The sequence below is a fragment of the Engystomops pustulosus genome, chromosome 10 (assembly GCF_040894005.1).
Source record: "Engystomops pustulosus chromosome 10, aEngPut4.maternal, whole genome shotgun sequence".
In the NCBI taxonomy this organism is placed as follows: Eukaryota; Metazoa; Chordata; class Amphibia; order Anura; family Leptodactylidae; genus Engystomops; species Engystomops pustulosus.
In genome coordinates, this window is record NC_092420.1 from 104,345,718 (window position 1) to 104,359,545 (window position 13,828).

Consider the following 13,828-nt stretch of genomic DNA (forward strand, 5'->3'; position numbering starts at 1 on the left):
ACCCCCCCCCCCGCACTATCCGAGCCTCACACACTGTATAATAACCCCCCCCCGCACTATCCGAGCCTCACACACTGTATAATAACCCCCCCCCCCGCACTATCCGAGCCTCACACACTGTATAATAACCTCCCCCCCCCCCCGCACTATCCGAGCCTCACACACTGTATAATAACCCCCCCCCCCGCACTATCTGAGCCTCACACACTGTATAATAACCCCCCCCGCACTATCCGAGCCTCACACACTGTATAATAACCTCCCCCCCCCCGCACTATCCGAGCCTCACACACTGTATAATAACCTCCCCCCCCCCGCACTATCCGAGCCTCACACACTGTATAATAACCTCCCCCCCCCCCGCACTATCCGAGCCTCACACACTGTATAATAACCTCCCCCCCCCCCGCACTATCCGAGCCTCACACACTGTATAATAACCCCCCCCGCACTATCCGAGCCTCACACACTGTATAATAACCCCCCCCCCGCACTATCCGAGCCTCACACACTGTATAATAACCCCCCCCCCCCCCGGCACTATCCGAGCCTCACACACTGTATAATAACCTCCCCCCCGCACTATCCGAGCCTCACACACTGTATAATAACCTCCCCCCCGCACTATCCGAGCCTCACACACTGTATAATAACCTCCCCCCCCGGCACTATCCGAGCCTCACACACTGTATAATAACCTCCCCCCCGCACTATCCGAGCCTCACACACTGTATAATAACCCTCCCCCCCGCACTATCCGAGCCTCACACACTGTATAATAACCTCCCCCCCGCACTATCCGAGCCTCACACACTGTATAATAACCTCCCCCCCGCACTATCCGAGCCTCACACACTGTATAATAACCTCCCCCCCCGGCACTATCCGAGCCTCACACACTGTATAATAACCTCCCCCCCCCCCACTATCCGAGCCTCACACACTGTATAATAACCTCCCCCCCGCACTATCCGAGCCTCACACACTGTATAATAACCTCCCCCCCCGGCACTATCCGAGCCTCACACACTGTATAATAACCTCCCCCCCCCCCACTATCCGAGCCTCACACACTGTATAATAACCTCCCCCCCGCACTATCCGAGCCTCACACACTGTATAATAACCCCCCCCCCGCACTATCCGAGCCTCACACACTGTATAATAACCTCCCCCCCCCCCACTATCCGAGCCTCACACACTGTATAATAACCTCCCCCCCCGCACTATCCGAGCCTCACACACTGTATAATAACCTCCCCCCCCCCGCACTATCCGAGCCTCACACACTGTATAATAACCCCCCCCCCCCCCCCGCACTATCCGAGCCTCACACACTGTATAATAACCTCCCCCCCCGCACTATCCGAGCCTCACACACTGTATAATAACCTCCCCCCCCCCCGCACTATCCGAGCCTCACACACTGTATAATAACCCCCCCCCCGCACTATCCGAGCCTCACACACTGTATAATAACCTCCCCCCCCCCACTATCCGAGCCTCACACACTGTATAATAACCTCCCCCCCGCACTATCCGAGCCTCACACACTGTATAATAACCTCCCCCCCCCCACTATCCGAGCCTCACACACTGTATAATAACCTCCCCCCCGCACTATCCGAGCCTCACACACTATAATAACACCCTGTAATATATATTATAATCTGTCTCCCGCTTCGCGTCCGTTCAGGCGATTGTTCCAGTACAGAGGATCAGACCATCAGGATCTACCTGAGGGCTCCTGCACAGTGTAACAGCCTGTGAAGCTACAGTACGGAGGGGGGGGGGGGGCTTCTGGATCATTAGCAAAGGTTTCGGAGTCTATGTTAGAAGGGAGGAGGCCACAGTCCCGGATCTATGAGCAATGTCCCGGGATCATCAGGATGGAGTCTGATGGGAGATTTTCCCTGATCCACAAGATCCTGGATTTCCTAAGTGATGACATCAGGTCCATGGATCATGTGACCCCTGCAGCCAATCACCGAGCAGAGCCGCATGTACGGGGCGTCCGTGACCCCTGCCGCCCCCACGATACACACGTGACCCAGGAGACAATACACCGAGCGACTAAGGGTTAATCCCTTCCTGCTGCTCGCACATCTACATGGACAATCCCTTTAAGTGATTCTACAAACATAAACAATACATAAGAGAAAACTCCCACAACCCTCCGCGGCTCTCAGCACTTTCCCAGCCGCAGCTGTTCTCCCCCGACATACGACCCGACTACACGCCCCCGGCCGCTTCTTACCATCAGGCCGGAACTCAAACTCTAAAAACTCGTGTCCGAACTTCCCCTTGTGTCCCACGTAGTAGCGGAGGTAGAAATCGCTGCCCATGATGTTCCCTGCGAGACACGAAGTAACCGAAACTTCCTGCGGGAGGCGCAAACGTATTACGTACTTCCGCCCGGTGACGTCAGCCACGCGACTGGCGATGCAACCAATGAGGAGAAGGGGCGGAGTCATTGCCGCCTATCGCTAGAGCGCGCGTGTGATTTGTATTGCAGCGCGGGAGGGGCGGGCGGACATGTTATTATATGGGATTGGTCTCCGATAAAATGGCCGCCGGCCCAGGACATGGAGGGTTATTGTCTTCTCTGCGCCGGAAGATTCTGAACTTAAACAATTAATTAAAACTCGAAGGTGAAAATGTGAACAAGTGATGAGAAGGAAATGACCTTTCTCAGCCGCCATAGTTATTACTGGGGAATGTCAGGTCATAGCAGCTGGAGCCTCGGCCTGGACAGGAAATAGTTAAGTGGGTGTAAGATGTTATCCAATCATGTGGCTGTATTGTAATCTGGAGTGTGATTGGAGAGGAGCCACCACCTGACCAGGGGGAGTATAAATACCCTGTACAGGGGGAGCACATGGTCCAGACCTCACAGTGACCGGAGAGTTAGTGCACAGGAAACCTTCAGTACTGACACAGGACCCAATCCCAGGAGACTCTGACCCAGAGCTGCAGCTTCCACACCCGGACACCGCTCCATTCTCCCAGCATCTACCTCCTGGGCTCCATATATATAAATATTATAAATAAAGTTTCCTTTGATATTTACTTAGGCTGCATTCACACTGCCGTATGGGGGACTTATATACGGCTGATATACGTCCCCCATAGACAGCAATGGCCGCTCGGCACCGTACCGCTCCGTACCCCGGAAATCGATAGGACGGAAATAGCCGTGGCCCATATCTTCCTATGGAGAGGGGCGGGGTCAGCTGCGCTCACCTCCTCCAACTCTCCCCGTGCTACGGTACGGCGGCAACAGCAGTGTGAATGTAGCCTGAGGGCGCGTTCACACGTTGCATTTTCATTGCGTTTGAAAGGCATATACAACAGCCGAGGAGGGGTGATTTGCCTAATTACATCACTGTTAACATTTCCGTTTACAAAACGCATCGTAAATGCGATGTTAACGCATGCGGTTTTTGTTAACATACCATTTACGTTTGTAAACTCAAATGTAATTAGGCAAATTACCTCTCATCAGCTGTTGTATATGCGTTTCAAACGCAATGAAAACGCAACGTGTGAACGCGCCCTCAGAGTTTATTCCTGTATAACCTTTAGAGTTTATCTCTGGCCGTACATACTCCCGGTGAGCCGGCGTCCTGCTGCTGGCTTCTTCCTGGCCTCAGATCCAATCTGGTTTATCCATCAACCCTTTGTATAAACTTCTCCCCTAGGGGGCAGCACTTGCAGGTTGTGTCATCAGCTGAGGCCAGAGCTGCTTCCCTCACTTCCCCAAATGCTGAGAGACTGAGCTGTTGTGCAGATCCGGCTTGTGGACTGGTGATTTCCGGCTCTTCTTAGTGATCAGGCTCATTAGGCTTCGCTCACTACAAAGAGCCGGCTCCCTATCTAATATATAATAGGGAGCCGCTGGCCAGTCAATCACTCCTGAGCCAGTTAGGGGTGGGGTTTAGTGAGCCATTGGCTCATCGATGGGAGCCGGCGCCCGTTGTTCACGAACGACACATCGCTATTGTGGATGATTCTCTGTATTTCATTTATTTAACCCATTAAGGAATACATTTTTCATACTTGGGTGCACGGCACAGGGGGAGGGGTCATTTTTTGCGAAATGGCCTGACGTTTTCATTGCTACCATTTTGAAGACTGTGCGACATTTTGATCACTTTTCATTACATTTTTTATGTCATGTAAAAAGGTGCAAAAGTCACGTTTCGGACATTTGGGCACCATTTCCCGTTCCGGGGGTCACCGCCGGCCGTAACCGTTTTTATATTTTGATAGATCGGGCATTTTGGGACGCGGCGATACCCGAGGTGTCTGTGTGCAAGCACCGACCGCGGGTTTTAGCAATGGGTCTTTGCTGCGATATGCAGCCTGTGAGCCCTCTTCATACACCCTTCATAGCTCCGTGGCAGATATATCCGTCATGGAGCGTGAAGGGGTTAACTGAGCGGCTGCAGGGGAGGAGATGGACTGTGTGTGGGGAACATGAGAGCAGAGTGTAGACAGGACAGCACAGACATGAAGGAGCCGCTTCCTGGAATTACTGGAGTTCATACTCTGCATCTCCTGCTCTTTCCTGTTTCTCTGTATGAATTCTTCCTGGCACCCAGAGTGCATGGCTGAGGAGCGGAGGCAGAGCAGAGCGGGGAACTGCTGCAGTAAGGTGATGATGTCCGTTTTCAGCTATTGCATCTATGGAAAAAACTGTATGTACTTCACAGTCACATTGTAAGTCTTTAGAGACTTTATCAGGATCCTTTGTTTCTTGGGGGTCAGTGGTTACGGGGAGAGGAGACGATTTACAGACTGGAAGAAAGGCAGGGGACGAATAAAGACCTGAATAACTTCTCATATCGTATAATCAATGTAAAAGTAATAATAAAGTTTCCCATTATCTTCCTGATCATTGATTTACAAGTTGTTAAATCTCAGATTTCGTTCTCAATAAAACAGAACATTTTCACTTGGAGAAGTCGGCGCCAATAATGAAATAACGGACGAGGCGAAGGGTAAAAAAGGTTTTATTCTTCTATGTAGAAACAGGTCGTAATTGTACAAGTTAAAAATCTGGGTTAAGACATTGCAAGTATTTACAGATCTCCTGAAGCCCCAGCACCAGACAGAAGGACCCGCTCAGGGGGATGCGGGGGTTACAGGACCTCGCGAGGGACCTCGAGTCCAGCAACACATTATATATAAAAAGACACAAAACCAAAGAAAATGTAAGAAATTCAACCCTAGTTGTAAAAAATGTGAAGAGCTTTGGTTGATCTGTAACTAGGAGGGTTAGATCCATGTAAAGTGCCCTCGTACACTGCTAGGCCCCGCCCACAATGCACCCGCCGACAGCTCTGCCTGATGTGCTGCATGTACCTATATATAGACATCCACATATATACACATAGACCTATAGACCGTTATATCTGTGCTCAGAGACTCATAAACCCCATTTATTGTCTGACCCATTAATATCCAAAGATCCAGGGGCGGCCCCAGGTATCAGGAGGCCCCCGGGGTGACAGAGCCTCAGTGGCCCCTGGGTGATAGAGCCTCAGTGGGGGCCCCTGGGTGACAGAGCATCAGTGGCCCCTGGGTGACAGAGCCTCAGTGGGGGCCCCTAGGTAACAGCCTCAGTGGGGCCCCCTGGGTGACAGAGCCTCAGTGGGGCCCCCTGGGTGACAGAGCCTCAGTGGGGGCCCCTGGGTGACAGAGCCTCAGTGGGGGCCCCTAGGTAACAGCCTCAGTGGGGGCCCTTGGGTGATAGAGCCTCAGTGGGGGCTCCTTGGTGACAGCATCAGTGGGGGCCCCTGGGTGACAGAGCCTCAGTGGGCCCCTGGGTGACAGAGCCTCAGTGGCTCAGAAACTAAAACTGTTACCTAATATATTCCCTAGTTTATTATCGCAGATAGCCCCCCCCCCCCTATGGATTCATTATGTGGGGCCCCCAGCAGCCCTGGGCCCCGGTTTACCCTGTGCTCTTGAAGAATATAGTGAGAAGTATTCAGAATATTAGTCCCAATGAGGAGAAGCCCTTGAAATGTCCACATTCTGCCACCGTTACCCATCATGCTTTGCTCTTGTGGGAGGGGCAGATAGAGGAGCCGCCCCCTGATTATAATATATGGCTTTAGTACCAGAACCAGAAACTTATAACACACAAAACTAAAAACCTAAAAACAGGATACAAGTGATTTTATCGCCCCATTCGGAGCAGCTGATTGGCTGTCGTGGACCCCTAACCAGGACCGGTCCCGCCCGGATGGACCATCAGCAAACGGACCGGAACCAAATCCTGAAAGAGGGAACAGGATCACTGTAAACTGAGTTTTTATTTTTTAGCACTAGACCAGCCCTGATCCAAAGGATTCCCCCCCCCCCCCCGAATTCTCGGAATATCCAATGAATGAGCAGCGTAATCCGGGGTTGGGATTAGATGAGTGACTGAGGGCGCTCACACGTTGCGTTACATCAGATGTCAGCTCCTGGAGACCCCATAATGTCACCCCCAATGTCTGCAGTCACCGGCCTGTAGGGGGCGCACACGAGCAGCAGCAAGAACCTGTGTACAGTGTAATATCCCGGGATTCCCCCCCCACAGGCCGAATGGCGGAAAAGCGTCAACAAGAACCAATCAGAACCAACGCGTCTACATCAATCTGATTGGTCCAATTCTGTACATAACCCAGAACCATCAGCAATAAACCCAGATCTGGCCTATGGCAGAACATCACCCCCCCCTGTAATATCTGGAGACGCCGGGGTCCGTATCAGGACGTCAGGGACAACAAGAAACTAATACGACCCCAAAGTCACAGCCCAAAAATTGTCGTTTTTTTCTCCTGGATCTGAATATCCAAGAAGCCGAGGAGCTTCATCCAAGATCCCGGGATAAACCCGAGACGTTACCTGCGCCCCTCCGACCAGCAGCGAGGGGGACCCGCATCACCCAATCGTCTGGGCCTGGGAAGGGGGGGGGTGTCTGTGGGTCACATGGACCGATGTGATACCAGCCCCCATTGTAATGTATGAGATAAAGCTGCACTAAAACCTGTGTACAGTAACATAGAAAATCCCATCACCTCTAAGAGGTCACTAAAGACAGAGCACCGGGATCCTTCCTGATAATCCGGGACATTCCTCATAGATCCGGGCACCGGGACATTACCCATAGATCCAGGCCCCGGGACATTCCTCATAGATCCGGCACCGGGATGGGGGTGTTACCAGAGCCCCTCTGTGCTGTAGATTCACAGCCTACCTACTGTAATCTCACACAGTGGGAGGGGGAAGTACAGTGTACCAGCCTGTGAAGCTTCAGCACGCAGGGGTTTCCGGTAACACCCCCCTAAAGAAGGAGGGAGGTCATGGAGAACAGATATAAGAAGATCCCACAGTCCCGGTGCCGGATCTAGGAGGAATGTCCCGGGATTATCGTGGAATTTGGAGATTTCTTTCAAGATGAGAGGACATTGTGTAGATGGAGGAAGTGATCGACCCAAAAGCTGCTGAACAGAGAGAGACATCGGCGTCCAACGCCCGACACTGAACACCACTGCAGAAAAACCCTAGAAACCAGATTATACATATAGCTCCGCCCCTTCATGAAGTCTTGTGTAGTCTGACCCGCCCCCAGCTTCAGTATCGGTCAGGTGGGTGGGGTCTATGGTTCCCGCTCCGCCCCTGCCTGGAGGGATCAATCCTATAAATGAAGATCTTAGGATTTACCTGCACAAATGTCGTGCGGCAAAACAGAAAACTTCCCTCCACTCCTCAGACGCGTCATCAGACAACTACACGTCACAGGACTGCAGTAAGGGTTAGACCCCCCCCCCCAAAATATGTAAAAAAAATTCTTCTATTTTCATATTTTTTTGTTTTATTCCTAAAATTATTAATGTTTATCATATTTTTCCTCCGGCCGCCGGATTACACCCGAAATATAATCAGAGAAAACCTAAAAATAATCGTAACCAGAGAGATCAGCGACCGACTAACATAGAAACCCGCAACATACAAAAAATAAATACTCTCACCCCGGGTATTTACAGAGAATCTCCCGCGCCCCAGTCACACCCAGGTTAATAAATATCCTACAAAAAACTTTCTAAATTATTATTATTAATTCTACCACATGGGGGCAGCGCCTCTACTCGCTGGCCAGAGCCTCCTGGTGCAGGAGCGGGCTTATTTTTATGTCTTTTTAAATTCTGCAAATGAGCCTCAGGGGCTCCTGTCTGCATCACAGAAGCCGCCTCCCTCATCTGCTAATTATTCACGCCCCTTTCGGGTTGGGAGGAGACAGACAGAAACGCTGAATAATTAGCAGAAGGCGGAGCCAGTAGATGCTTTTGTGGAGTAGACAGGAGCCCCTGAGGCTCATTTGCAGAGTGTCTGCCCCGCATCCATGTGGTAGATTTCCTTTAATGTTGATGGAGAACCACAAAGTTTTTTTATTTTTTTGTTATGTACAAAAAAATGTCTATAAATATAATATTTTAAAACTGCGTCTGTCGCGGGAGGCGTCTGTGTGCACGTAGTCAGGGGGGAGGGGCGCCTCCAGTAAAAATCTGTAGAAAAGATTACACATAGAAAGCCTCATCCTTTGGATGTCTGAATTATTACATTTTTGTGGTCGTCCATCAGCAAAATAAATATTTCAGTAGCGAGAACATAAAACTGTAGACGGATCGATGGCGCCGCGCAGCTCCCAGGATCCTCCAGTCCGTTACGTGCGGAGACGCTCTGCGGCTGCTGACGGGTTCTCTGACGTTTCCATCCTCAGGGCAAACCATCGTCCTCCAGGCTCAGCGCCACCCGCTGGGGAATACACAAACCACAAGAACAGGACATGAGGACGGGGAGCACCGGGAGCACACAGAGGAGCCTGCACCATCTCCTACAACCTGCAGCACTGGACGGGGGAGGGGCACTGGATGGGGGGAGGGGCACTGGACGGGGGAGGGGCACTGGATGGGGGGAGGGGCACTGGATGGGGGGAGGGGCACTGGATGGGGAGGGGCACTGGATGGTGATGGGGGAGCACACAGAGGAGCCTGCACGATCTCCTACAACCTGCAGCACTGGATGGGGGAGGGGCACTGGATGGGGGAGGGGCACTGGATGGGGGGAGGGGCACTGGATGGGGGAGGGGCACTAGGTGGGGGAGGAGCACTGGATGGTGATGGGGAAGGGCACTGGATGGGGGGAGGGGCACTGGATGGGGAGGGGCACTGGATGGTGATGGGGGAGGGCACTGGATGGGGAGGGGCACTGGATGGGGGAGGAGCACTGGATGGGGGGAGGGGCACTGGATGGGGGAGGGGCACTGGATGGTGATGGGGAAGGGCACTAGATGGGGGGGCACTGGATGGGGGGAGGGGCACTGGATGGGGAGGGGCACTGGATGGTGATGGGGGAGGGCACTAGATGGGGGGGCACTGGATCGGGGAGGGGCACTGGATGGGGGAAGGGCACTGGTTGGGGTGGGTGAGGGCACTAGATGGGGAGGGGACTGGATGGGGGAGGGACACTGGATGGGGGGTGGGGGGGCACTGGTTGGGGGGGAACTTGGTAGATAAATCAGCCTGAATCCTGTTCTCCTCCAGCAGCTATGAAGGTTTTTCTAGAAGATGGGACATTATTGGGGACCCGCACAGAGCCGTCTAGGACCCAGTATCACATAAGGCCGCTCCCATATATCAATGTCCAGCTTTCAAGAAGCCTAGTGACCTGAGAGGACAGCAGAAGCCGTGCATACGGAGTCATTGCTCCTCATCAGTGCCGGGAGCCGGTGGGAGGCCACAGACGTGGGTCAGGAAGGGGAATGAAGCTCCGTAAGGAGATGGTCTTTGGCAGCTTCCTCTGCGGGAGGTCAGGCACAGATTCCCTGGGACTGTAGGGAGCGGTGATTGGACCCCGATACATTGTGGATCCCCTCAGTCACAATGAATCATTATACATGAAGTAGTCACGTGGCTGCACGTGGCCGGGGACGGTTGTACTCACAGCCGGATAGACGTGGCCAATCTGAGATGTGCGACCAATATGGATCTCTTCCTCCTCCTCCTCTTCCTCCTCAGTAGTTTTCCGATAGACTGGATTATCAAAATTCATGCTTTTTGTATTCTTCCGCTTCCAGTTCCTCCAAATGAGAAATCCGGAGAGGCAGAGGAGCGCCAGAACAGCTACGAGTGAGAACATCCAAAGCTTTACAGTGGTTCAAAAGGGAACCTGTCACCAGGAATGGTATGTTTAGCTGCTGACAGGTTCCAATAGCCTCTGCTGTGCTGATTTCAAAAATGCCTTTGTCAGCAGTCTGAATAATTTCAGTACTTTCTATAAGTTTATTTCACATTGCCTGGCTCCCTGCCAGCAGCATGTGGTGAGTCCAGGGGAGGGAGGGGCAGCAGCAGCCTGTGTCAGTCTCCTCCACTAGTGATGTAGGCGAACAGGCGGCTCACTTAACCCCGCCCCATAACTGGCTCACCACGCCCCCTTTATCCCAATACAATCGGGTTAAAAGTGGTGCGGTGTGGGATGATTGCCTGGCCCGCGGCTCCCTATTAGAGTCGGCTTTTCTTAGTGAGGGGAGCCTAATGAGCCAGATCACCAAGGGGAGCCGCAATTTCGATCACTTACCTCCACACTTCCTGTCATGTGCATTGAGCAGGGGAGTGGGATGGTGAGGAGGAGAGGGAGAATGTATGAGGAGACACAGGCTGCAGCTGCCCCTCCGCGGAGACTCATCACATGCTGCTGGCAGGATACCAGGTAATGTGAAATAAACTTATAGAAAGTACTGAAATCATTCAGAATGTTGATCAGCATAGAATAAGCTGTAGGAACCTGTCAGAAGCTAAAATGACATTCCTGGAGACAGGTTCCCTGTATATAATCCACCATCCCCGCCATTCTGATTCCTGCCGGTCCACAATTCCTGGTCCAATTTTGAGAGACAGGAAATGCTTGATCAGCCAATCACTGGTTAGGCAATTCCTGTGTCACAAAACGGGCACAGGAAGTAGACAGAGACCCAGTAAGTGCCAAGACAGGGGCATTGGGAAGGGCGGAGGATGTTCTGCCCTGGAGGCTGCCAGGACAGATCTTCCCATTCCAAGGCAGCAAGCAGAGATGTGGAAAACCCCACGACCCTTAGTATCTCAGTATTACTTACCCACTGGTACGGCTACACCTATGACTGCAGCGGTCAGTGTGGACCTGAGGTCAGAATCTCCGTTTCCATCTATAGAGACATGAGAAGGTTATAGCTGGAGCGTAATACACATTATCCGTATATTATAACACCGGGCACCCTTACACTGCTGGAAGACACTAGAGTTCCTGGTGGTGGGAGGCTGCAGCTCCCTGTGGCTGGAGGTAGGACCCAGGATGTCTGCAGGGCTGGAGGGATGGATCACCTTGGTGGTCCCTGGGGTGGTGGTACCCGGGGTGGTGGTCCCTGGGGTGGTCCCTAGGGTGGGGACAGGCGCTGTGGTCGGGGGCTCCGTAGGGGGCGGAGGTGAAGTTGCTTGAGTGGTTGTAGTCGCTGCAACAAATGTGGAGAAATACAAGACACAAGGAGAGAAAGTGGATAAAGGGAACAGGAAGGAAAGAATCAAACTATAAATCAGATAAAAAATCATGGACCCCCAGCAGCACTGACCCCCAGAGACCGAGCGCCGACCCCCAGAGACCGAGCGCCGACCCCCAGAGACCGAGCGCCGACCCCCAGAGACCGAGCGCCGACCCCCAGAGACAGAGCGCCGACCCCCAGAGACAGAGCGCCGACCCCCAGAGACAGAGCGCCGACCCCCAGAGACAGAGCGCCGACCCCCAGAGACAGAGCGCCGACCCCCAGAGACAGAGCGCCGACCCCCAGAGACCGAGCGCCGACCCCCAGAGACCGAGCGCCGACCCCCAGAGACCGAGCGCCGACCCCCAGAGACCGAGCGCCGACCCCCAGAGACCGAGCGCCGACCCCCAGAGACCGAGCGCCGACCCCCAGAGACAGAGCGCCGACCCCCAGAGACAGAGCGCCGACCCCCAGAGACAGAGCGCCGACCCCCAGAGACCGAGCGCCGACCCCCAGAGACCGAGCGCCGACCCCCAGAGACCGAGCGCCGACCCCCAGAGACCGAGCGCCGACCCCCAGAGACCGAGCGCCGACCCCCAGAGACCGAGCGCCGACCCCCAGAGACCGAGCGCCGACCCCCAGAGACCGAGCGCCGACCCCCAGAGACCGAGCACCCACCCCCAGAGACCGAGCGCCGACCCCCAGAGACCGAGCGCCGACCCCCAGAGACCGAGCGCCGACCCCCAGAGACCGAGCGCCGACCCCCAGAGACCGAGCGCCGACCCCCAGAGACCGAGCGCCGACCCCCAGAGACCGAGCGCCGACCCCCAGAGACCGAGCGCCGACCCCCAGAGACCGAGCGCCGACCCCCAGAGACCGAGCGCCGACCCCCAGAGACCGAGCGCCGACCCCCAGAGACCGAGCGCCGACCCCCAGAGACCGAGCGCCGACCCCCAGAGACCGAGCGCCGACCCCCAGAGACCGAGCGCCGACCCCCAGAGACCGAGCGCCGACCCCCAGAGACCGAGCGCCGACCCCCAGAGACCGAGCGCCGACCCCCAGAGACCGAGCGCCGACCCCCAGAGACCGAGCGCCGACCCCCAGAGACCGAGCGCCGACCCCCAGAGACCGAGCGCCGACCCCCAGAGACCGAGCGCCGACCCCCAGAGACCGAGCGCCGACCCCCAGAGACCGAGCGCCGACCCCCAGAGACCGAGCGCCGACCCCCAGAGACCGAGCGCCGACCCCCAGAGACCGAGCGCCGACCCCCAGAGACCAAGCGCCGACCCCCAGAGACCAAGCGCCGACCCCCACAGACCAAGCGCCGACCCCCAGAGACCAAGCGCCGACCCCCAGAGACCAAGCGCCGACCCCCAGAGACCAAGCGTCGACCCCCAGAGACCAAGCGCCGACCCCCAGAGACCAAGCGCCGACCCCCAGAGACCAAGCACCGACCCCCAGAGACCAAGCACCGACCCCCAGAGACCAAGCACCGACCCCCAGAGACCAAGCACCGACCCCCAGAGACCAAGCATTGACCCCCAGAGACCAAGCACCGACCCCCAGAGACCAAGCACCGACCCCCAGAGACCCCCAGAGACCAAGCACCGACCCCCAGAGACCAAGCACCGACCCCCAGAGACCAAGCACCGACCCCCAGAGACCAAGCACCGACCCCCAGAGACCAAGCGCCGACCCCCAGAGACCAAGCGCCGACCCCCAGAGACCAAGCGCCGACCCCCAGAGACCAAGCGTCGACCCCCAGAGACCAAGCGCCGACCCCCAGAGACCAAGCACCGACCCCCAGAGACCAAGCACCGACCCCCAGAGACCAAGCACTGACCCCCAGAGACCAAGCACCGACCCCCAGAGACCAAGCACCGACCCCCAGAGACCAAGCATTGACCCCCAGAGACCAAGCACCGACCCCCAGAGACCAAGCAACGACCCCCAGAGACCAAGCACCGACCCCCAGAGACCAAGCATTGACCCCCAGAGACCAAGCACCGACCCCCAGAGACCAAGCACCGACCCCCAGAGACCCCCAGAGACCAAGCACCGACCCCCAGAGACCAAGCACTGACCCCCAGAGACCAAGCACCGACCCCCAGAGACCAAGCACCGACCCCCAGAGACCAAGCACCGACCCCCAGAGACCCCCAGAGACCAAGCACCGATCCCCAGAGACCAAGCACCGATCCCCAGAGACCAAGCACCGACCCCCAGAGACCAAGCACCGATCCCCAGAGACCAAGCACCGAT

General features: G+C 55.4%; 1 protein-coding gene across 2 annotated transcripts in view; it reads right to left on the reverse strand.

Annotated features, from left to right (window-relative positions):
• Positions 1 to 4,999: 4,999 nt before the first annotated feature.
• LOC140104753 (low-density lipoprotein receptor-related protein 8-like) overlaps positions 5,000 to 13,828 on the reverse strand; it is a 170,610-nt gene continuing 161,781 nt past the window's right edge. For both annotated transcript variants that reach the window (XM_072128426.1, XM_072128425.1), the window contains 4 exons: positions 11,312 to 11,539; positions 11,168 to 11,236; positions 10,000 to 10,178; positions 5,000 to 8,811 (listed from right to left, as the gene is read on the reverse strand). In XM_072128426.1, the coding sequence (XP_071984527.1) occupies positions 8,773 to 8,811; positions 10,000 to 10,178; positions 11,168 to 11,236; positions 11,312 to 11,539 (515 nt within the window). In that variant the 3' untranslated portion in view covers positions 5,000 to 8,772. The remainder of the gene's footprint in view (positions 8,812 to 9,999; positions 10,179 to 11,167; positions 11,237 to 11,311; positions 11,540 to 13,828) is intronic.